General features: G+C 33.5%; 2 protein-coding genes, 1 long non-coding RNA gene and 1 other non-coding gene across 10 annotated transcripts; 2 read left to right on the top strand and 2 right to left on the bottom strand.

The window, feature by feature from the left end:
- Positions 1–785: 785 nt before the first annotated feature.
- LOC100648591 (helicase domino) lies at positions 786–22,588 on the bottom strand. Of its 6 annotated transcripts, XM_003394209.4 has the most exons (33): positions 21,155–21,295; positions 19,618–19,826; positions 18,790–19,489; positions 18,293–18,424; positions 17,325–17,629; positions 16,908–17,234; positions 16,434–16,644; positions 16,148–16,362; positions 15,914–16,051; positions 15,753–15,843; positions 15,349–15,542; positions 15,165–15,266; positions 14,593–14,908; positions 14,350–14,524; positions 14,071–14,257; positions 13,658–13,794; positions 13,372–13,558; positions 12,966–13,284; positions 12,795–12,875; positions 12,248–12,505; positions 11,389–11,705; positions 10,984–11,276; positions 10,521–10,893; positions 10,244–10,440; positions 10,058–10,172; positions 9,649–9,981; positions 9,342–9,563; positions 4,579–4,614; positions 4,323–4,491; positions 3,723–4,207; positions 3,355–3,639; positions 2,128–3,273; positions 786–2,046 (listed from the first exon to the last, which is right to left on the bottom strand). In XM_003394209.4, exons 2-33 carry the CDS (start codon positions 19,813–19,815, stop codon positions 1,741–1,743), a joined length of 8,550 nt encoding a protein of 2,849 aa, XP_003394257.1. In that variant the 5' UTR covers positions 19,816–19,826; positions 21,155–21,295; the 3' UTR covers positions 786–1,740. The 6 variants fall into 6 exon arrangements, with proteins under 6 accessions (XP_003394257.1, XP_012176087.1, XP_012176086.1 ...); XM_012320697.3 differs by lacking the exons at positions 786–2,046; positions 2,128–3,273; positions 3,355–3,639; ... (2 more) ...; positions 4,579–4,614; positions 21,155–21,295 and adding an exon at positions 22,457–22,588 and having other exon boundaries at positions 5,298–9,563; XM_012320696.3 differs by lacking the exons at positions 786–2,046; positions 2,128–3,273; positions 3,355–3,639; ... (1 more) ...; positions 4,323–4,491; positions 4,579–4,614 and having other exon boundaries at positions 5,298–9,563.
- LOC125384814 lies at positions 16,721–16,855 on the bottom strand. Its single transcript, XR_007223600.1, has one exon. It is a non-coding gene; the product is annotated as a small nucleolar RNA snoR639/H1 (small nucleolar RNA).
- LOC110120337 lies at positions 20,761–21,900 on the top strand. The gene is made up of 2 exons (XR_002308971.2): positions 20,761–21,185; positions 21,295–21,900. It is a non-coding gene; the product is annotated as an uncharacterized LOC110120337 (long non-coding RNA).
- A 477-nt stretch (positions 22,589–23,065) lies between the features above and the next one.
- On the top strand, positions 23,066–24,507 carry LOC100648703 (DNA repair protein RAD51 homolog 4). 2 transcript variants are annotated; one of them, XM_012320694.3, is made up of 4 exons: positions 23,066–23,347; positions 23,460–23,572; positions 23,638–23,848; positions 23,919–24,507. In XM_012320694.3, the coding sequence occupies exons 1-4, from the start codon at positions 23,204–23,206 to the stop codon at positions 24,411–24,413; spliced, it is 963 nt and encodes a 320-aa protein (XP_012176084.1). In that variant the 5' UTR covers positions 23,066–23,203; the 3' UTR covers positions 24,414–24,507. The 2 variants fall into 2 exon arrangements, with proteins under 2 accessions (XP_012176084.1, XP_048270624.1); XM_048414667.1 differs by having other exon boundaries at positions 23,086–23,347; positions 23,447–23,572.
- Positions 24,508–24,552: the final 45 nt, after the last annotated feature.

The raw sequence follows: 24,552 nt of genomic DNA, 5'->3' as shown, positions 1-24,552 counted from the left end.
AATTAACGCTAACCAAAAACTAGTTCGTATAAAAAAGGAACGGATAAGCGAAGTTCCACTCTATACGATCAAAATTATCAAATGGATGTAAAAATGTGTCTGTTTATATATATGAATGTTCGGCTATGGGTATAAAAAGATTTAAGGGGTGATTCTTGAAGCTAAAATAAGATGAAAATCAAGAATAAAAAAAATGTTTTCAGCTTTATTTTTTAGTTACTATTAATTAAAAGGCCACCGAAATACCCCTGTACGCGAGCAAACCTCCTTACACGAGCGAAATAAGTCAACCAGAGCAGGGGGCAAGTCAACCAGAGCAATACTCAATCGAACATGGGCAGCAGAGCTTATTTGGTACAAGTCATAGAGAAGATTGTGGCATTCCGGATGTGAAATATTCTACAGGACATTTCGTAAGAAAAACCGTAAATTAAACATTAAATCTATCTACTCATAAACATCCATAAGGTAATCCGAGGTATTCCGGCTGATTTTTAATTATAAATAACTAAAAAACAAAAGCCAAAAATGCGATTTTCTTTTTATACTTGATTTTTATCTTATTTTAAGTTCAAGAATCACCTCTTAAATTTTTTTATACCTGCAGCTGAACTCTCTATATACAGCGTAGCTCGCGAACTCTGTCCACCTGAAATATGTTTGTTGTTTCAAACAATACGCGAAAATATTTCTAGCAGAAGATACGGGATTTAAAGGAATACATAACATGGTAATAACGGTTTCTTGACAAGTTATTTGACAAGATTTCCTCGCAATACACAAAATTCCTTATGATAAATTTATTTTAGCGTCTATGATACACGAATTATACATATTTATATATATTATTAGTACAATCTTACACAATTCGGTAAAGATTCTAGTATAAACATCGTATCATTGAATGAAATGTTTAATTTCTACAGGTAACTATAGATACATATACAGTCGTAGCTTCGTAGTTACTCTTTTCCATTCATGTGTGTCAACAAATTAAACATATTTCTCGAAGCTGAATCGCCTCTTCTTAATTCTTACAAAGTAAAAAAAAAATACATCTTAACATATGATCAGGATTATCGTAGAGATACCTTGAATTTCATGATTGACTTTTATAAATTACTTGCTCCTCTTGAGATGACGTATTAAGATTAACTCATACACACCGTATCATTTAAACAAAATTGTATTGCTTAATATAAATTAGTACATCAATATCTTCGCAAAACATTCAACTCGCATGGGCACTAATTTCGATGAAATTAAAAAATTAAAATGTTTAATTAAGTAAACATCTAAGCTGTGTACTTGTATTGCCTTGCCACCTCTGTTGCTGTTTGCAATTTCATAACCTTTTTCAAATTTTTATGAGCACTTAAAACAATGTCATAATACCATATCACAATTTCTCAAAACTTAGTAGCGCACAAAATTTTTCTCTTGATGTTATATACAAATTCAGCTAGCAAATTTTAAAAGGCGATAGTAGAAATATCAGTTTTCGTAGATAAAATTGAAAACAAAAGAAGGAAACCTTCTAGTAATATAAACGTAAAGATGTAAGAAGATAAAAGATCACATCATCAGTTATAACATCAAATTGATTGTGGTTAAATTACTTGCAATATTTTTTGGAATGTCATTTGTTTTTTATTCCACAAATAAAAGCTTTATTTCGACTAACATAAGTAGAAAAATTTATAACATCTAATAAATTTGAACGTATGTAATGAAACATATTCACTTCGGTTGAGTATCTGGTTGAGTTTGTGATTGCTGTTGTTGTTGTTGCTGTACCTGCTGGGGATGAATGGGATGTGCAAGAGTTTGCAATTTAACTTGACTAGGACCAGGACTACCTCTTGCAGCTGTAACAACAGGTTTACCCTGAGCAGGTGCAGCTTGGCGCAATTGAGCACTACTTGCAGTCATAACTTGGATCGTCTGTTTCAGAGCAGCAGATGCGACTGGAATTACTCTCGTCTGCAACGGAGACTTTGCTAAAACTACTTGTCCAGGTTGAGAAACTGCTTGTCCTGTAGAAACCTGAAATCATATTTTATTTAAAAAAAATGTAAAAGAAACGAACGATGTCAACAAAATTGGCATTTGAGGTATATAACATACATGTGTAAATTGTTGCATTGCTGATGGTTGAACGTGTTTCATAACTTGTTGAATCTGCTGCACGGTCATAGTCGCAGGCAATGATTTCTGTTGTACAATCAGTTGAGTCTGAACACCAGTTTTCGCAGCGACTTGTGTTAGTTGTGCAACTTTCTGTGCTGGCAATTTTCTTTGAGTGATGATTTGTGGATGCAGAGCGAGCTGACGGATTTGTTGAGGTGTTGCTGTACGTACACTTGCAACGTTTGCAGTTTTTACTAAGGTGGCAACTGGAGTTCCACTAGCTGATGTTCCAGCTTGTACCTGCAAACCTGCCTGAGCAAATATTTGGGCCGGAGTAAGTCCAGTCTGTGCAGGTACCTGTACTTGAGCCACAGCTTTTGCTTGTTGCTGCAAAGCCTGCCGTTTTATTAAAGCAGCCATTTCTGTCTCTGATACTGTACGAGCTACCGTCTGTTTTCCAACAGTTGCTTGTGCAACAGTACCAGCAGTTATATTCTGCTTCATCAACGTAGCCCTTTGTTGCGCAGCGGCAGCTGAAACGGCTACCGACACCTTTTGACCATTTGCAGCAGCCTGTGCTTGCAATACCTTTAGTTGCTGCTGTCGTAATAGAACTTGCTGTTGTCGGTAATATTGTAACTGCGCTGCAGTTAACGTTTTAGTACCTGGAGCTGTCGCCACGGTAACCCCAATACCCTTCTGCGTAGCCGCGGGTGAACTTTGTGCAGCAGATACTAAACTCGCTGTTGCAATTCTTTGAGCTGCTTGAAGATTGCCGACACTAACAACGGTTGGCGTTGTCCGTGCATCTTGCATACTTAATGTTCCTCCTGGTCGGGCTTTAACTGTCGACGTAGCAACTGTCGTACCACCCGTAGTAACATTACTAATTGTAGTAATAGGTTTCATTGTAGTTAACCCTGTTGTGACAGTGGTCGCGATTTGCGTTAGTTGATGCACTTGAGGACTTGAGGTATTTGAAATATTTTGTTGAGCTTGTTGTTGCTGTTGCAGTTTGATTTGCTGCTGCTGCTGCTGCTGAACTTGTTGCTGCTGTTGTTGTTGCTGCTGCTGCTGCTGTTGTTGTTGTTGCTGTTGTAATATGCGAGCGGCTACTTGTTGTTGTTGCTCTACTGATAAAACCTGGATACAAAATATTGAATGATGCCATTAAATGTTTAAAAAATTCGATAATTAAAAGACATTACGACTTATTATACTAACAGCATGTTTCAGTTTCTCCTTTGCGATCCTATCGGCGCGTCGCGTTGCAACTTCTATGGGAGCTAATGGGTTATCATATTGGATACCACATTCAGCTAAAACTGCAGCGTTGGTAGGATTTTTCATTAATGGGTTAACGAGTAATGGTTTAACAGTAGGCGTTCTCTTATTCGAAACAGATTTAATGGTGTCAAATCTCTGACAGCACATTAATGTAAACGAATGATTTTTATCCTGATTATATAACTGAGATGTTTTCATTGGCCTGTTTGTTTTACTTTGTTGCTAAAAGAAGACGATTAAAAAATGATAACTTTTTTCCAACAAATATCTCTCGTCAAATGTAGAATAAAAATATCTCGATATACCTCGGAAACCTGAGGCATTTTGTAAACCCCTTTCTGTTTCTTTTGTTTCTTCGGCGTAGTATCATAAAGTAACTTTCCCTCTTCTCTTGGTACTATTACTGATTCGTATCTGCTTCTACATTGTTTAGGAGATCTATATATTCGAGAAGTATTATTAACTATATCCGCAACCAAATCCCAATTGGGAGTATGACCAGGAGATAAAATCATCAAATTCAGCGGCAGTCCTTGATAAACCTGAATTGCTTGGAGAAGGGCCCAATCCTCATGTATCATCCAATCTAAAACATGTTCTTGGTCCGCGGAAGACTTTGACATATGCGACGGTTTTATACCAGGCAGTGGAATTGGTGGTCGAACTATACGGTATTTATGTAGTTTCATATCGCGACGTATTTTCATAAGCGCAGGTGAAGGTCGATCGAATAAAGATCTCGGTGCATAAACAGATTCTTCCTTGTGTCGCATTTTAACCGCTCGCCGCCCTACAAGAAAATAAACAATTTAATATACAATTGAAAAAAAAAAACAATATCAACTGTATATGTACATAAAGAAAGTACCATAGATAGACTTATTATAAATATATAAACTATTTACCATCGCGATCAGTAATTCCAGTTTCAATCCTACTTCTTTTTTGTTCCTTTTTAATGTATATTGGAGGTAATTGTGCCTCTGACATAGGAGTATTTTCATAAAGGAATCCCAAGGAATAGTCGATGTAAACATCATTATCTGTTGTAGGAGGTGTAGGAGGGCACCACATCTAATCATTAAAATAAATTTTACATAGATTAAACTGAAAATACAAATAAATAATAAATGAAAATAGAAATAAAATTTCTATACTAACCGGCATTTGCTCCATATTGTCGTCCGATAACCATATCTGCAAGATATTAAAAAGTACGTCTATGAGATCCGAAAGTTATAAATAAAAAATCTGCTTCAACAAGATTTAAAAGAAAGATTACGAAGAACGAGCGTCGTGTATGAAGCACTCACTTTTCAAACATGACGAATAATTTGAAGAAAAAATGATTTCTTCTTCGTTTTTATATATGTCTTCATATGTCTTCTATTAAATGCAATTGAAAAAATGCTAGAATGCTTGAATAACTGAGTAATCTTGGAAAATCAAGGAAATGAATAGGAAATATACATACATTTTGCTCGTTCAAAGGCTCATTTTTCTACTCAAGAATTTCATTATTTCAATTCCGCATAGATATTAAATATTGTACAAGACGCTCATTAATGTGCCTGCTTATACCTTGGCTGACTCCAAGTTTGGAATGGCAAAGGCAGTGTTTTGGTGCCATTTTTCAAATAATTATTTGGAGCTTTCTACTGCATGCTATTATCTAATATTTGCAAAAAAAATTCTTTTCTTTAATGTGCGGTCATGATAGCCTTGCCACACCAAAACATCGCGAGAATACAAGATCATTACTTTCAATGATCTCAGTATATATAACCAAGCACACTGAGCAAAATTTGACACCAAAACGGAACTGAACCTTTGATCGAACAGACTTGGATCCGCACCAAGAAATAAGAAAACACATAATCTTCATAGCAAGGAATATTTTGTTTATTTCCTTCCTCGGACTCACTCGATCATACAAAATACAGGCACGCAACTTAAATATTACAGTGGGGCATACCATTAAACGAAGAATCTCTTAAGTCTAATATGTAATCAGGTCGCGACCTTGCAAAGTATGTAGAGTGCAAGACGTTACACGAGAGCAAAGTACGTCGCATTCACAGAATTATTTCTGCTTTTTACTTCTGACTCGATTGTTTATTTCTTTTTATTTAAGGAATCAAACGCTACAAAATCGTCGCAAAAAGCGAGACTTTCGCAACGTACTAATGAGCTAAGCTGTAATGAATTTTTTTCTCCTCTATATATCCTATTATAATACAATCGAATGCCTTGCCTTATTTCTTTTATCATTTTCTTTCGTTTGTTTTTATCACCAAGTATAAATTACAATGTCAATTAAAGACATTTGAATTCTTTACAGGAAAGTACAATTTACAATGCTAAAAATGTTACACGTATGTACTTAGTACGATGAAAGAAACATTTCTCACTTATCTTTACTTTTGTGATTATATACAAGAATCATGTGAAAATTAAGAAACAATTAGAACTTGGTTTCTCTTATGCGCACGCCGCTCCAGGTAGTAGTTCAAGACAATATTAATGTCTAAATTATGAGAAATATTTATACAAACACGCTGCTAAATGTTACAGCGATAAAGTTTTAGCGGAACTCAAGATATAGTACCGCTACTGATTTTCTCCAATTGAGTTGTTTGCGAAGAGGGAGGAGGAGGAGTAAGCTGAGTACGAATCGACTTTTTCATTGGCGGTATCTGCTCTTCGTCATCTAGTGCGTCAGTTATTTGTGATTCATTCGTTTTTCCACTTATCAGTGGCTTTGCAAACGTTGACAGTCGTGTTCGTTTAATTTTCCTTCTTAATTTCTTTGATCCATCTGATGAATCGTAATTAGAGTCGTTATCCAAATCGACCAATGCTATCACCGTTGATTGTATCGGAACCTTATCAGTTTTAAGTTTAGAATTCAATGACGTATTTTTGTTCAACGTCGGTGATTTTCCTGCCTTATTGGAACTGGTATAAGTACTTGCTACATTGGAAAATACATTAGAGGAAACGCGATCTCGAGAACCGGTATCCAATCCAGAATCACACCACCCATCTACCTTACAATTCGGAGTAACATCTGAAATCCTAAGAACGCAATTTTTCCCTGACGAATCAGATGCGGAATTGGAATTAGAATCGGCGTTTTTTTTATTATTTTTCGTGTCAGAAGAATTACAATTAGATGTTTTTGCATGAACGGAACTAGAAGCTTTACTGGTATGATTACTTCGTGTATCCAAAGTAAGAATAGCAACGACTTTAGCAGTTCTTTGTGGTTTCTCGTTAATTTCATTAAAGGAGGATAGGGTTGAATCATCTTGTTTGGGAAAGGTTTCTGATACAACCGCGTTACCATTTGAATCTGTGTTCAACGTTTCTGTTTTTCCAGACAATGGTGAAACGGCAGAAGACTCCTCTTCCTGTGATTTTGAATCAGAAGACGAATCTATCTTCCGAATGTGCTTATTCCCTTTGTTTGACACATGATTAGGGCCCTTTGCCGAATTTAGCGTAAAATTCAATCCGGATCGAGTAACCCTCGATCCTTGTTCAAAAGTAGGAACAGGTGTATCCGGTCGTCGTCTCGATGTACTTGTATTCGTACTTGTAGATTCACTATTTCTTTTACATCTAGTTGAAATAGAACTAGTGCAATCTTTTGAATCAGATGTTGGTTTCATAGGTGGTATTGAACTGCTTCTTCGAAACACAGTTGGATTCAAAACACCATTATCCAAAGTCTTTGACCTACGTGTCGTGGGTTTTTCATATGACGCTGTATTTTGTTCTTCGTTTCTTAGTGATGAACTCAAATTTGACATAGACCTCGTCGCTAATCGTGGGGAAGATCTAAAGCATTCAGGCAAAGGAGTATCTGGTCGTCTTTTTTGTAATGATTTTGTGGAATTTGAATTCGGTGGAGGTGTCAAAGAACGAATTGCACTTGACCTTGTAATCCTAGAATGTTCTGTCGTCGGTCGAGGTGTGTCGGGCCTTCGAATCTGTGTTACTTTGCTAGTTTCTTTTCGATGAGTATTCGAATTTGAATTTGAAGTTTCGCTTTTTTGACTTTCACATGTATCACTACATAATATCAAATTTTTATTTTCAGTATTTTCTACGCTAATGTTTACTTTCGCGCTTCTTGTAGTCACTCCGTAAGATATTGTATCTGGTTTACGAAATTTAATCTTATTTTCTGTATTAGATTCAGATCCACTTGATTCATTCGAGCCTAAAGTATCAAAGGAAAAGGTATTGTCACTGTTTTGTGTCGATGAGGTCGACTGAACTTTTGTATCATCTTCGTCGCGCACACATTCATCTACTTTAGTATAGTTTTCTTCTTGTTTGCTGCTACTAGGTTCTTGACTAGAGCTTGATTCTATCACAGAAATGGATTCATTATCATTGACAGACTTATTTGTTGTATCTGAATTTGAAGTACTTTCATCGTATTGTTTATTATTTATTGAAGTTTCTTTCATATCCATGTCTTCTTTCGTTTCGATAGGACTCTGCGCTCTTGCGTCATTTTTTACACTATACTCGTCATTAGAAATATTTATATCTTGGAGCTCGTCTAGAGCTTTATTTTGTAATACCTCCGATTCCGCATTAGAGATAAGTAGTTCTCCTTTTAATTCCGTATCTGATTCATCAATGGTAGATGAAGTTATCTTACTCTTAGAAACAGTATCACTTACTAATTTCTTTGTTGTACATTCAACATTCTCATCTGCATCTTGAACGACTATTTTATTCTTTAAGGGAGCAATCAATGAATCTTCCGATATATTAATTTCTTCATCTATCTCCAAAGTCATTGAACTTTTCAAGCATTTCGAATCAGAAATTCTTTTTACCACATTCGATTCCATTACAACTGAACGAGGACTACTATTCTGTGAGATCAAATCAACGTTGAAGTATTTAGTATCGTCATTACAACTTGCAGCACCTTCTAAATTACTAGATTGCGCCATTGCTATGGACATTAACTTTGTAATATATATTGAAGATGTGGTATTCTCTGTTAACTGTTGTGCTGCTTCACCACCGTCTTTGTTATCAATTATACCTTCCTCTAAATCTTTACTCTGTTCTGACGTGCCTGATGAATTACCTGATTGAGAACACGTTTCTATTTCTAACGAATCTAAAGCTATGGTGGCATTAGATTCGTCTATGACAGTTTCATCGCAGTTCGATTTTGGCGAAGAAGTTGCAATGGTGCAATGATTTACAATCGCTTTACAATTTTCGATGCTCTCAGATCGCTTTTCATCAGCAGGCAGAATTGTACTTTTTTCAGCATCTGTATCTTTTAAATCAGCTCTTACCACCTCTTTCTCATTCACAATATTATCTCCTTCATTGGGTTTATTCGAAATGTTGGTATTATTTAACTTTTTAGGGCTTGAGACTGGTGGCAAAGGTAAAATGAAACTTTCTTCTGCTTTCATCCTCATTTCGAGCTCACGTTGTTTACGCAAATTGCTAGCTCTACCTCGGCATTTCGGTTTTATACCAGGCAAGATAGGACTTACGTCCAATGTCCACAAATTAATTTTAACATTTCCCCTTGATCTCGTCCGTGGACTGTTCAGATCGAAATGATTTTGACTAAATGATTTATTAGAACGGTTCTTACGTTTGGGATAGCCGCCCTTTTCAGAATCATTTTGATCGTGTGCCTCTTCCTCCTCCTCATCCTCGTCGCCTTGACTTTGACTTTCCGTATGACTCGACTCTTCGTCAAGGCTATCTTCTACCACATCTTCTTGTGACTCTGATTCTGATTCTGTAGTAGTCTCAGTTTCACTTTCCGATTCTTGAGCACTTTTACTAATATTCTTACGCGAATTCCTCCTCCTATTCGGTGGGAGTTTCTTATTGACTAATTTCTTAGAATTACTAGCACTATTAACCTGATTTTGCGCATCCTCGCGTCCAAACGTCAAAGGCTTCTCATCGTCATCTGCTAATCGCATTCTCCTTTCTTCCTCCTCGCGCAACGCTCGTAACCGATCCAACTCCCATTCTTTCTTCTGTTCTTCGAGTTCACGTTCGGCTGCTGCAAGTTGAGCCGCAGAAAATGCACCCTCTGATTCCTCGACAAACTTCATTGCGTAACGTTCTATAGGTGTTAACTATGTACAAAAACACAAACATTTTTATCGATATACATGCTAAGATCTGAATAAAATATAAAATTGAATAAAAAAGTTATTTTACCTGAGATACTAAATTTTGTACTTCAAGCTCGGCCTTGCTAACTTGCATGTCATCTCTGTCCGCGTCATCCAAGGGTATATTTTCGTCAAATTCTGCTAAATCAGCAACAGCCTCTGCTTTAGCGGTCTTTGCGGCTTGGACATCAAGATCCTCTTCAGCAGCGGCAAGAGCGCTTTCAAGCGCACCCATTGCTACTTTATCCTCTAAAGTTTGACCTTGGTTATCCTTTTGCAAGAATTTCTCTCGATCTCTATTTTGTTCCAATACTTCGGCCATTCGAGTCGTTGCATCATTCTCCGATTGATCGATGTTAAACAGATCTTGAATCGTAGACTGTAAAGATAATTACAATCATAAAATATTATGTTTTAGAGCATATTTCTTCGTTAAAATTTTTCAAAATACTTACACTTTTGAAATAAGCAGTTGTGAAATTACCACCCTCGATAGCTAAATCTCCAAGTAGTCTCTTCTGATTGGCTTTTTTCAGAATATTTTCTTCTACGGTTTTTTCACTTACTAACCTAAAACATGTGAAGAATAATTAAATATATTCATAAATATAATATAAGTATTTTATATTTTTTATATATACCTGTAGATATGTACATCACGTGTTTGACCTATTCTATGACACCTGTCTTGTGCTTGGGCATCCATCGTAGGATTCCAATCACTATCATAAAATATAACAGTGTCTGCTCCTGTAAGATTCACACCTACACCTCCAGATCTCGTCGATAAAATGAAACAAAATATTCGTTTGTCTCCATTAAATCTTTCCATCAAAACCTACAGTTCAGTAAAATAAACCATGTTAGAGAACAATAAAAGAAATAATGACATAATAATTTACAGTAAATAATTATTACCTGTCGCTGATCTACTTTAGTAGTACCATCCAAACGTAAATATATGTGTCCATGAAAATTAAGAAAAGCTTCTAATACATCTAACATTCTGGTCATTTGTGTAAAAATTAAAACTCTATGGTTCTCAGATTTAAGCTTTCTAAGAAGTTGATGTAAAGATTGCAATTTTCCACAGTCATATTGTATCAATCTGGGATCTGGGAACTGCGTCATCATTGCACTAGCTACTGGATGGAACAATGCCAATTTTGGCGATAGTTGACGTTGTAATTCCATTTGTATACGTCGTTGAGCGAACAATTTATGTGGAGGAGGATGAGAAACGTGAAAACGTGGCGTAGGGGCGCACACAGCAGGAACATGTACAACAAACCTAGCATACATTATATTACGTCAAAGATAATTAAATAACTTCAATAAATTACTAAACACTTAACTCTCTTTTTTTATCAATATACAATACCTCTCAAAAACTTCCTTCAGCTCCTCAACAATTTGTTCTGTACTTTTGATCGCCTCTGCAAGTGCTTCTGTGCGAGAAAAAAACTGCCTTCGTGTACGTGCATTATCTTTAGCAGTTGCACAGTGAACCCAACCATTATGCCACCGACATGCCGTAGATGGTTTACCAATTCTTAATGCCATAAACAAATCTTCTCCATAGAGAGGGCATGCGGCACATCGTCTTTCATTAGTATTTGCAAGTAGACGAAGTTTAGCTTGTCTTCTTTGTTTCCGTTCTTCTTCTAATTGTGGCTATGAAGAAATATTATATATTATAGAATATTTATTTTTATATTTTATATTATATTATATTTTTATTAAATATTATAGAATATTTACAACCTTATTCGATTAAGATAATTACCAAATAAAATTCGGATTTTGGACGTTCTTTGACTTGTGCCTTCTCTGATTCTTTTTGTGCGTGTCTAGTAACAATACCACAACGGTTCGATTGTTGTTGAGATTGTCCATTGCCAGGAGACTGTGCAGTGACATTAGGAGAGGCAGTAACATTAAGAGGTGGCACCCTCATAACGGGTCTTCCACTTGTTCCGCTTGTAGTTGTCACCACTCCTCCTATAACTTTGTTTACTGTAGTTGCCGAGGTAGATAGGCCCATTAAAGATTTTGGTAAAACTTTCAAACGTGGTACACATGGAGTCATTACTGGAAATGAAACTGTAAATATAAACAATGTTAATCATTCGTAAACAAATTTAAATAAGATCTGAAAAATATATCAATTTACTAGGATAGAAATATTGCCTATTAATCCTTTGCGGACTACCGCCTAATATATGCGTTCTGCGTAAGCCATCAATTTGGCCGAGGAAATCATATATCCGTTTGGCGAAAACAACTGATAGAGCCGAACGACTCGTACATGTGTCATTTTATTTATCCTGTGGAGAATCTGCGCATGTACATATGTTAGAATTTGACACCTATGAACGAAAAGCGCGTCGAAGCAGAAATGTGCGCTGGCAATTTTAAATGACTATCGCGGCAGTAGCTCGGGCCAACGGTACGGTTGATTTCGAACCGTCCCGTCCACAAAGGGTTAACATACGGAATATTGTAGTCATGCATTTTGTATTATTCTTTAACATTCATCTAAATGCATACAAATGACATGAAAAAGGATATATGTATATGGTGCACATTTTTTGAACACAGAACATAAATGAAATCAGTGGGATATGAGCACTCTTAGGACAAACCTGTGTTAGTGTTTTGTTGATTTGAAGTCAAAATGATATGTCTACCAATAGATGTTTGAACCACTTGTGCAAGATTAGGCATTGCTATTCTTTGGACGGAATCACCTTGTTTAACTGCAACTGTTTGTGTTGCTAGCCGTTGCAGTCCATCTATAATATTTGCATTCCCTACTGTAATCCTCTGTGCACTCGTCGCTGCTGTAGTTGGTGTCACTGTTGTACTTTGTGGGTTATGTGCTAGTGTTCCAACAGGAATTGCTATTTTCGAAGCAAACACAACAAATGTTTTACACAAACTGTGATTCACAAATGTTAGATTATAATTAAATGTAAGTTTTGTTAATGTGCTCTCGGTTCTAGAATGCTTATAACATGGGAAAACTATAAACAAGCTGGCCCGAGATCAATTGCTCTAGCACCATTGCAAGAATGATTACACAGCGATAAGTTTGAGTGCAACCACTGATCGATGATGCACAAGGATCCCAGGTTTTGGATATAAATAAAGGCAATAAACGTGTAAAAACGCACGAGAGAAAACCCTCACCTTTTACACTACCCTGATGTTGAACTAATTGTACGGAATATCCTTGCAATTGTTGGCCACCTGCTACTTTTAATGTGACACCTATGAATTTATAAAAACAGAAAAAATTAATTACAAAAATCGGAAAAATCCAAAATATGAAATGTCTATAAATCTTATAATCACTCTTGCCTTGTCCTGGAGTGCTTTGATTATTTGCTGTTTTTATTAAAGGAGATGTTCCAACTTTTGGAGTAGGCAATATTCCAGTCAAATTCTTTAATTTTGTTTGCGTCTGCCGCGGTACGGATGACGGTTTAACTTGATTAGATAATCTAACATTAATTTTAATCTTTCCAGATGGACATCTCGGAGACGGATCTGGTTGTGTGTCTATTTCTTCTATAAGCTTGCGTGGTGTTTGCAATCGTCTGACTCTATGCGCCACAAACGCAGTAAGACTTAACTCCAAATCACATAATAAAAGATTAATACTAGATAGATCGATATGCTACAAAGTAAAAAATAAATATATTATACTTTTCTCTAAACTTCTGAGCATAATTAGTATTAGAAAAAATTAAATTATATATTTTACCTTAAATGGATCATAATCAAGAGCACTCCATACTAACGAAGCTGTGACATATTCAATAGCTTCCATTTGAAATGGTGATACAGTAGGTCTAACTTCAAATAAATTTGGGTGGTTGCACACCTTCCGTAATTGCATTAATACATTAATCACACTTAACAGATTGCCACTAGCGAGGGTCTCCTTTGTTCTTAATGAAAAATAATTATATATATATATATATATATATATATTCATATTACATAAATCTTTGTGATATAAAAAAAATGACAAAATATGTAATGCTTACTTTGCTCTGGACATAAAATCATCGTATAGGTATCGCTGACGTTTTGACAAACGGCACATAACGACGTGTTCATACTTTTTGGGTAATTGTTTTTCTACCTCTGTTTTTAATCTTCGTAATAAAAAAGGCCGCAAAACCTACAAACAATATAATTGCTATATAAATAACATATAACAGAGATACACAAATCTAGAGGAAAAGATTTGATACAATGAAAGTTGTAAGTGTTTCTCTAGACAGGCTTCGTACGTCAAATCAGTAGTTTAGAACATGCGAGTTTTAATAGAGAATTTTTTTAATATCTCGCTATTTATATAAAACAGACATGCGATACATAATGATCATATATCTGTGTCGGTAGCGAATAATTGCATACGTGAAACAAAGTATATAAAAATAAATTACGTACAGACCTTATGCAGACGACGAATAATATTTTCATTGTATTCGCTATTTCCTTCTATCATTCCAGTAACAGGATTACTAAACCATTCTTTAAATTCTCTATGTGACTGGAATACATTCGGCATTAAAAAATGCATCAATGACCACAGTTCCATTAAGTTATTCTGTAGAGGTGTACCAGTAAGCAATAATCGTCTGTAATAATGATTTTTATATATAAGCTCTTCATATAATTTAAAGTAATATATTTATAAATTATATAACCCAATTATATTACATATATTTACCGTTGGGTTTGAAAATTCAATAGTAATTGCCATCTCTGTGATTTGAAATTTTTTATATTTTGAGCTTCATCCAATATAAGATATTTCCACTTTTTCCTTCTAAAGCTTTGATGATCCTGTATAACCAATTTATATGATGTTATGCAAATATGAAAAGCGTTAGGTTTAGTCCAACCTAAAAATAAACAAAATATTACAAATACTGTTATTTCCACTTATATTTGTTCAGAGATAAACTAATACCTGTTCTTTTTTGTTTCCTTTCTTTTTGCGTTCCGTAATAAGTCAAAATCTTAAATCCTGGACACCATTTCTTACATTCCATTTCCCAGTTAAGCATCACAGATGTTGGTACTATTATGAGATGAGGACCCCAATTTCCTTTTTCGCATGCCAAATGCGCAAGTAAAGCAATCGTTTGTATGGTTTTACCCAAACCCATTTCATCTGCTAAAATACCATTTAATTTCCTGTCGTACATTGTAACAAGCCAGTCTAAGCCTATATGTTGATATTCTCGAAGGGGATGTTTCAGAAGAAATGGAATTTTCGTAACAACCTAAAATTATTTCAGTTTCATTAGACAATCATACATAACTTTATTTTAATTCGTATAATTCGTATAACTGGTAAAATTTGTCATGATAATTCCCTAAAATAAATCGATGAATCAATTTACTTGTTAAAAGAAAATCACTTATGCTTTAGCCTTCGTAAATGGTCATGTGCAAAATATTGTTACACAACCTTGGATGAAAGGCTGAATAATTGATATACCCACAACGGAAATACAAAAATATTTCAATGACACATACACTGGTGGTAAGTAAAGTATTTCCTTTAGGTTGGATACTTTCTGCCAATGCCGCGACGTTATCCATTTCATCGCGAGCATTTGAATGATCCATCTCTGCAGTCTGTAAAGAACAGATTGATCAATGCAATTATTTTTTTGTATACAAAATTCCTATATGTGTATTAATGAAAACACAATCTTACCTTATCATTTGATGATTTTTCCATGGATACATCTTCTAAGAGAGATTTAAGTCCAATATCGGCTTCATTATCAGTTTGTGTTTGAGACTCTTCCTCATCAACTTCGTTGTCACTCTCTTCACTTTCACTTTCGTTACTCGTAGATTCTTCGTCATTTTCCTGAGCTTCTTCTTTTATGCTTTCTTTATCTGACTCTACACAAATAAATACATGTATATACGTATTATAAATTTTCACGTTTATTGAATTATTGTAACAAATGTTAATTTTCAGACAAATGCCTCAAGTCACATCAGTAACAGGAATTAAGAATGAAAACCATTTCTTAAACCATCAGGATCGGTAGAATATCATCATCAATGAACAAATATAATATGGCGAAAATTAACTTAAATAATATTGACCTTGAATAGGTTCTTGTTCAACATCTATTGGCACATCTGACATGTTACCATATTTGGCCATAAGTTCATCAATAGACATTTCATTTTCAGCCTAAAAGTATTAAACTTTTATAGAAAAAGTCCATAAGTCCTCCATAATAGCTAGAAGAGTATATACATACTTTAAGATCGTCTAATTCTTGTTTATAATCCGCATTTTCTTCCAGTTTTTCTTGTTCCATAATAGTCTCCTCCTCATCGGAGGATTCATCCGATGCGGCAACAAAATCCATATCGCCATCTGTTGTCTTTTCACTCTCCTATTAATAAATATATATAACAAATTTTTTATTACAGTAAAAAAAACAGTGTCCCTTAATTAATTAAAACCCTTGGTCTAAAAATATTTTACGTACTTCCTCTACTCCTTTTGATGCAGGTGATAAACTTTTATTTCTATTTTCCAAGTAATCGGGTGGTAGCTCTTTAAGCAGATCTTCTAGGGGTAACTCTGATTCTTTTTTCAGCAGTTCAACTTCTTCTTTATGATTTGTCACAGATTTCAATTCTTCTTCGGCTTTTGCTATGGTTTCTTCATCATCATCTGAGCTTTGGTTTGGTTGAAAATCCTCTATATTAACAAGATTAAAACTATTAACATAACTGAAATATGATGATCTTAGGAAAATGTATTTTACATACCATCAGAATGAGATTTGCCGGGTGGTATTGGGGAAGAAATACGCGAACTATTCATGGAGGCTGGCACACTTTGAGGACCATCAGTTTTATTAAGTCCTTCCGTTAACCATGTTGAATATTTCTCTGTTTGACCCACAATAAAATTTAAGTGTTGATCTAGTGCCTGCTTTCTTTTCTCTTCAAGCCTCGTCTGTTGTTTATATTCCACTAGCTTGAAAACAGAATATAAACATGAAATATACATTCAGTCTTATAAATGGTTTAAATGGTATATAAAAAGTGGTATATGTCCAGCATCAATTCTTTGATTATACCATAATAATAAATACAACCATACACAATGAGCAGACTTTGCTGTTCCCACAACGAGCACACAGTTTCAATTGAAATACATTGAAATTGTCGGCTTAATAGTGTGGGGTAAAATCTTTATTATTATAGTTTACAATTCTAACTCTTTTTCTTGCTACTTACTTTTTCCACATTTGTCCAGAAAGTTTTGATTTCTTTAGCAATAAAACTAGCAATTTTCTTTAACCTAAGTTCTTGTGATTTTTCAGCTTTTTGTGCTTGAATTGCTTTCTCTTGGAAATATTTCTGTACCATACGCGCACACTTTTTTGCTGCAGCTTTTTTCCACTTTCGTTCTTGAGCAAAGTCAGCAGCTAACCAAACCATCTCTTCTAACAAATAGTCCCAATGAGCCTTTGTACGAGGTGGCTCTTGTACTTTAGGCAACCTTCTTTCTGACCATAATCCTTCCCGCTGTAATTCTGCAATCCTTTGCATAACGTATGCTTCCTACAAACATTTTATGTATCAAATTATACCAATTTGTAGTTATCACAATAATTCATTAAATGTTGCATGATTGCATAGAAATTACTTTACCTGTTTTGCCTTCTCTACAATTTGTTCTTGGTTATTTGTGATATCACATGATGTAGCCGCATTAGAGGCAGGTAACTTAACAAGTTTAACAACAGGCTGAGTAGGTATAGTAGGCGCAGAAGATGTTTTTGTAACAGTAGTAACAGTAGCTGTGGTGGTGGTAGCTCCAGTAAAAGTAAGGGTAGGAGTAGTCATTGTAGTAATAGTTGTTGTAATAGACGTAGCTATTGTAGATTTATCTATCACTGGACTTGTAACAGTTGTTGTGACAGGTTTCGGCGAACCTGGAACTATTGGTGCATTACCTGTAATAGTAATAAAATAATTTAATACATGAAGAAATCTATTTAGGGAAAATTAAGAGTATGTATACATGTATCAACAGCGCCCTTAGGCTGAAAAGCATATTGCTAAACAACCTTACATATGCTGTGAATTAATATTTCCACAAAGAGTGAACTGATCCAAAGTGTGTAACTTGAATCAGCCGTCTACTGTGGAATACTCTACAATATCAAAAAGAATATACTATCATAATACATAAATGATCAACATAAACATAGCTGTAAGTTTTTTTCAAAGGTATAAATTACTAAATGAAAATGAACTATGAATTTAATAGGATTGTATTAAAAAATAAAATAAAAAAATTACATCTAATATGAAAGAAAGTGGCCTATTGCATTTTTTTAAATGAAAATCGTTGCTCTTAGTACTTTAAGGAATATGCAATACTATTTGAGTACAAAAAGTAGCCATATCATGTTTCACTCACCATATTATGTTTATTTAATGAAACCTACAATAAACTGTTTCACTAATAACGCAAAGTAATATCTAGTGATATTTTCTCAAATAAGTGAAATTTTTTTTAGATATATTGAAAATAATTTTACAGAATTCAATAAAGATTATTTTTAAAAAAAGCAAGGAGTCTAAACATCAAACGATAAGCCTGCAGTAATCACCTATAATGAGCGTGGGTGCTAGAGTAGAAGAAGTAGGTGGAAGGTGAGCGGTGACTGGTGAAGACTGAATTGCTGCTCTGAAGGCAAGCACCATGCCATGGCGGCCCCCTTGAGGCCTACCTGGTACATGTCCTATTATGCAAAGTAATTACATATTTGGTTGTTGTAAGATATATACTAAAACTCCTAATTGCTTTTCCACATTCTCAAAAAACTACTTATTAATAATGAGAAACTAGTATAAGTACCCACATACAGAACATATTCTAAAATATGTTTATAGTTTTTTTACAAAGTTAATACATTAAACATGAATTGAAATTATCTTTTACTCTATAATATTTATACTTTTTTGAAAATAATGGTGTGCCTTTTAATATTTTAATGAAAATGATTAGTGTTAAATGTAAAACATCTTATTAGGAAGTAAGATTGTTACAATATAATTTAAATTATCAAATCAATTACAAATGTATTCACAATGACAATATGATTACCTTGTTGATTAAGTTGAGCTACTGCAGCAGGCAATGTTGTGGACACCGCAACTGGAGCAACATTCATTCCAGAAATTTTTACTTCTGTACACTGATTCACAGGAACTATTGTAGAAACAGTTGTTGCAGTTGGTGTTAATGGAATTTCTGATATTGCTGGCAGTGGAGCTGTTAAATCTTCATCATCATCATCTGGATCTAATCTATGTTGCCGTAAAAAATGCAAATATTGGGGTGTTGGAGGTTTCTTCCTCCATGTTTGAAAATCCATCATATTGCCTCCAGCATGAAGAAAGAATAATTCTGATGCATTCTCTACATATCTCTCTCTTATTGCACGCATTCTTTTCATTTTATGTTCCATAATTCTCCTTCTGTAACCCATTGCATCATCAGCAAGCATAGTATGTTTTTCGGTAGAATCTGTTAATTTCAACTTTTTTCTTGCAGGTGGTGAATGCATAGAAGTTTGCGACGTTGGTGCAACAAACATATTTCCAATAGAAGTTCGAACAAGTTTTGGAGATGTTGCTAAAACAACTTTAGGTGAACCCTGACGAGTAGGAGATGTAAGAGGTGAACTACTTGCACCTGCAACTCCCACAGTACCTGCACGTGGTGGTGTACCACTGATATTAACAATTCTTGTAACACCAACTTGTTGAATGTTTGTATTTGTTGTTGCATTACTTGGTATAACCTGCAATTATATAAAAAAACAGAAAATCATTAAATTTTTATTATATAGCGTTTATTATATATAAAATTTTATAAAAAATGATGTATAAAAAAAGTTACAAAAATTAGAATACACTAAAAACAATGTACCTGTGTAAGACCAGGGACCTGTGAAGTAATAACAAATTGCTGGCCAGCGCCTGTAGTAAGGACATTAAGTCCTTGGGCAGTAGCAAGAACTTGTTGTAAATTAACAGTCTGTTGCGGTGCACCTCCATTGCTACCCCCATTATTTCCTCCACCCCCATTGAGGGGTGGTAAAATAGGTGCAGTCTGCTTATCACTCATTACACATTACACTATGATATAAAGCAATAAGAAATGTTATTGATAACTTTGTCATTTACAATTAAAAAATGAAGGAATGAACCATTTATCATTTGTAGCAAAAAAAAATGATACATAAGAATAAAATATTGATAATATTTAAAGAAATATAAATGTATACAAACACATTACATTGAAACTAAAAAATATACTTCAATAGATAAATATAAAGATATATTGTTACCAATAAATGTTAAATTGGTATATTCTTACTCAAAATCCATATTTTTGTATAATTCTATCTATACCTTTATCTATCAAACCAACAATACAAATTTAAATAATTTTTAATTATATTTAAAAAATATATAAAATAAATATTTTGTATACTTTATAATAAAAGTAACTTTACTAAATGTTTGTTGTTCTCATAAGTATCTTAGTAATAATGTATCAAACATTAAATATTTTAATCTTTGTACCTTACATTTATCAAGCAAGCTTTTTTTTTAAAACCTATGTTTGTATTCAGAACAAATTAATAAAAAACAAACAAATAGGAAAAAGAAAACAAACAAAATGAGCAAATTAAAAATTGAAAAGATATGAAAATAAATTGAAATTGTGCTTCTTTGTATTAAATTGAACATTTCTGTAACAATTACATATCTATTTTGCAATAAAAAAATAAATATATGAAATTGATAATGAGAGAAAACGATGTATAAGAAACAACAAACTAAAGCTTCACAAATTACTAACAACAGTTTATTTTTCAATTATTTAAAATGTATATAAGCAATTTATTATTTAATTGTAGATCAAATATGTACATTTCAAGCTTATTCTAAGTAAAGTAATCTCAATGGTTCAAAATGAGAACGTTAATTGATTTGTGAAAAAAGCGCCGAAATCAAAATTTCTCCGTTGCTCCAACTGATACACCACATTGGAATTTGTAAAACATGCGTATTGCGCAGAAGAAAAAACACCCTCAAAAATACGGCATCATGAGTAATAAGAACGTATCTACAATCAACCAAATAGTGAAATGAACGATGTCATTTAGAATATCAAAAGATTGCAACGAATACGCAAACGTCCAATATATCAAGCATTCAGGGCGTTCAAGTCTTTTTATTAGAAAAATGTCAATTTATCTTAATGTAATAACGATAATCATCACACCAGTCTATCAGTTAAGCTTTTTAAGAGTGGAAACAGCTTTTCCGATCTTTTAAAGTGTATCGCTTTCCAAATAATACATTTTTCACAATTGCGTCAGTGGAGCCTCGCGGCGATACAAAGGAAATTTTTCGTCCGCCATGTTGGCGTTGGTCTGATAGGAGGGCGGACTTACCATACTGTAATCACAAAATTCTGCAACGTAGGTGAGCCATCCACAAAAATAATTGTTACACCCGTGATCGACAAGCATTAAATTGTAATTAGGTACTTCACGTAATGTACAGTGCATGAGCTATATCTAATATTTTACAGAACATTTTCGCTCGACTCGCTCAAGGACGCACACACTTCTAAACATGGCGACGGCTCCCGACAAATTTCGACCGCGACCAGATCTTGAGCTGCTCGCTACTTCACGTTTACACAAGCCACGGAGAGATGCCGCTCCAACTGGGCGCTGAATCTACGATTGGCCGAATACAACCGGATACTTGGCAACGTGGCAGTATCAGACGTTCCCGATTGGTTACTAGTAAAAATATTAAAAGGGCTCGTTTTCCGACTAACAAATCAAATCAGCAACTATTATTTCTAAGTGTAAAACATGCATTCTTTACAATCTACCACTATACGGATTACAATATGCATGAAACCTATTAATAAAAAGATACTACGTGTCATTACTTGTTGATAAGAATTGAAGATATATATAGAAGCTTTATCGTACTTAGTAAAACAATTTTATCTGATTATCTGTAAAATAATCATATTTCTTAAAAATGATCACAAAACGAGCGCTCTTATGATGTTCAGAATATAGAAATTAAAAGATCTTGTGACAGTAAATTATTATTATTATCCTTCGGTAATTATTTTATACGATTGTATAGTAACCGACAAATATAGGCATACATTACATGTAGTATTACATCACTTTACATTCCTGGCATCGTATAGAAAGCCGTTATCCAAATGTTCCGCTTTAACTTATAATGCAAACAAATTGTTGAATAATATCATGAAACTACATATCTTTTAAAACATTTTCTCTTTTACTTACAACTACGCACCATGTGATTCGTGCATTATCTGTATATAGTATTTTGATAATTAAGTATTATATCTTTTCTTATTGTTTCTTGCTTTGATCATTATAGTTATTTACAAGGGAAAATGCCATACATATTATTAAAACACTTGTAAAAAATAGTTATGAATTTGATTTTTTTTAGTTGATAATATATTTACTCAATGGTAATGTTTTCTACTTTAAATATACACAATTTCTAAAGTATTATTAACACGGTGTATTTATTAGAATAATAAATTTTGATCAAGTTTCATACTAAGCGCAACATGGTCGCCGAACTATATACACTTAAATATACCACGTGGTACTTATAACCATTATAATGTAACTACTATTAATAATACAAGAGGAAGTAAAGTTAAAAAAGAAGAAAATTGTACTTACTTTTTCGTTAATTCCTTCTGTGATTTTCTGTATTCGTGAATGTGCACATTTTCTACCCAAAATCGAAAAAATATATACCTATATGCTGAACACATGCGCAACTTCTCGTGATACAACGTATGCTAAACACATTTTCAAATGCAATGACACAGTCTCGATAAGTCTTCTCACAGAAAACCATAATTATATCTACGATAGATTCCATGTGAATCGTAATCAAATAATAAATAAAATTTCGCATACTTAAAGTTTCTGACACATTTTTTTGACTCTACTCGATTCTACTATGCTCAACGAGATGCCCACGTGCGATACAGTACGTACAATCGTAAGAATGACGCTGAGGTCATTTCGGTACTCGGCGGATCATCTTTTGATTGCCTCTGTTACATTTACACTGATCTACGTAGTACGGGTGATAATGATTTAAAATTTTTACTTAAAACTAATAACGAAAGATAACAAATTTATTAAATTATTTTACAACGATTATAGATTTTTATGCGAATATTTTCAAATTCCATTATGTTTCGATTATGATTGATCATATATATCATGCAAATTGAAAAGTAGAGTTACAATATAAATAATAATCCTAACTTTCCGGAAGTTTGTAAATTTCAGTTTCGATTAATTTAAAAAGAAAATTACAAAAAAGATTATAATACAAAAGTAGGAAGTCTAAAGTGTGATGTATAGAACTAACGAATAGCGACAATAACGACTGAAGTACTGATTATCTTAAATATGACAAAACTAAGTGCGGCCATAAATTCAAAATTATCAAGCTCTGTGATAGAACAATTAGAACGTCAACACATTTGTACTATTATACAATTTGTAGATGAGGATCCTGAAAGATTGGCACATTTTACAGGATTATCGTTCAAGGTATATATACAAGATTATTTATAAAAAAATAATCGTAATAAATATTTCTGAATTAAATTTACTAATAAATAATAATTTTTATAAAATGTTAATTTTAAGGTTAAATTTACAGGACATAATTGAAATTAAGCAAAATATTTTAAAAAGGTTTGGAGGTATGATTAGAAATGCACTTGATTTATTTGAAATGGAACAGAATAATATAATTCCTACTAATTTATCAAGGTATATAAATATGTTAAATACAAATGGCACTAATTGAGAAATGAATATTGAATTTGACTGATTAGTTTAGACAATCTATTAAAGGGTGGTTTATATTATGGTCAAATTTATGAAATATGTGGTGTATCTTCAAGTGGCAAAACACAATTATGCTTTGCAATTGCAACTAACATTGCACTGAAAACTAATAATATTGTACGGTACATTGATACAAAAAGGGATTTTTGTGGTTCAAGAATAGAACAAATTTTACTAAAACAGGATTTTAGTAAGCAGGTATATATGAATATAAAAATATATTTATCATTTAAAATTCCAGTAAAACACATTTTTATTTCAATTTTAGGTTATAGATGAAACTATGGAACGTATCAAAGTATGCTGTGTATACAGTATACATCAGTTGTTTAAAGTTTTATGTTTGTTAACAGTTAGTTTGAAAGAAGAAGGTGGAGAGTGTCGTACTAGGATTATAATCATTGATTCTTTACCAGGAGTAATTTTTAAATTTTGTAAAGATAGAAAAATAACAGTTGCTTTAAATCAGCTAGCAAATATGTGTCACTATATTGCAAAAGAATTTCGTTTGTCAATTATTATTGTTAATTTGATTACTCAGTGGGATGTTGTCAGTGAAGGAGGACCTAGCACAAGCTCAAATGAAAATTATAGTGTAACCCCTACTTTAGGAAAATATTGGTTACATATCCCTAATACAAGACTGTTATTGGAAAAAATTGAACTTGAAAAGAGAAAAATTTCAATTTGGAACAGTTGCCAATTGGAAGCAAATCTTACATGCACGTTAACTATAAATGATTCTGGTATTTCATGTCCATAAATATATCATGTACATCTATAATTAAGTATAAGTTTATTATTACTTTGATTTACAAGGATCTTGTAAATAATATAAATAAATATATATACATATATTTTGTATGCTACATAAACTGTTTGCTAAATTATCAATAAGTATG

The sequence above is a fragment of the Bombus terrestris genome, chromosome 3, assembly GCF_910591885.1.
Source record: "Bombus terrestris chromosome 3, iyBomTerr1.2, whole genome shotgun sequence".
Classification (NCBI taxonomy): Eukaryota; Metazoa; Arthropoda; class Insecta; order Hymenoptera; family Apidae; genus Bombus; species Bombus terrestris.
This window is presented reverse-complemented; position numbering and strand designations above follow the sequence as displayed.

Coding starts and splice junctions, on each gene's coding strand:
- LOC100648703 (XM_012320694.3), top strand. CDS start 23,204: ATGACAAAACTAAGTGCGGCCATAAATTCAAAATTATCAAGCTCTGTG. Junction 23,348..23,459: donor TTACAGGATTATCGTTCAAG/GTATATATACAA, acceptor TTAAATTTACAG/GACATAATTGAAATTAAGCA. Junction 23,849..23,918: donor AACAGGATTTTAGTAAGCAG/GTATATATGAAT, acceptor TTTCAATTTTAG/GTTATAGATGAAACTATGGA.
- LOC100648591 (XM_012320697.3), bottom strand. CDS start 19,815: ATGAGTGATAAGCAGACTGCACCTATTTTACCACCCCTCAATGGGGGT. Junction 15,844..15,913: donor AAGAATTAGACGATCTTAAA/GTATGTATATAC, acceptor TAATACTTTTAG/GCTGAAAATGAAATGTCTAT. Junction 13,285..13,371: donor TTGATTATGATCCATTTAAG/GTAAAATATATA, acceptor TTTACTTTGTAG/CATATCGATCTATCTAGTAT.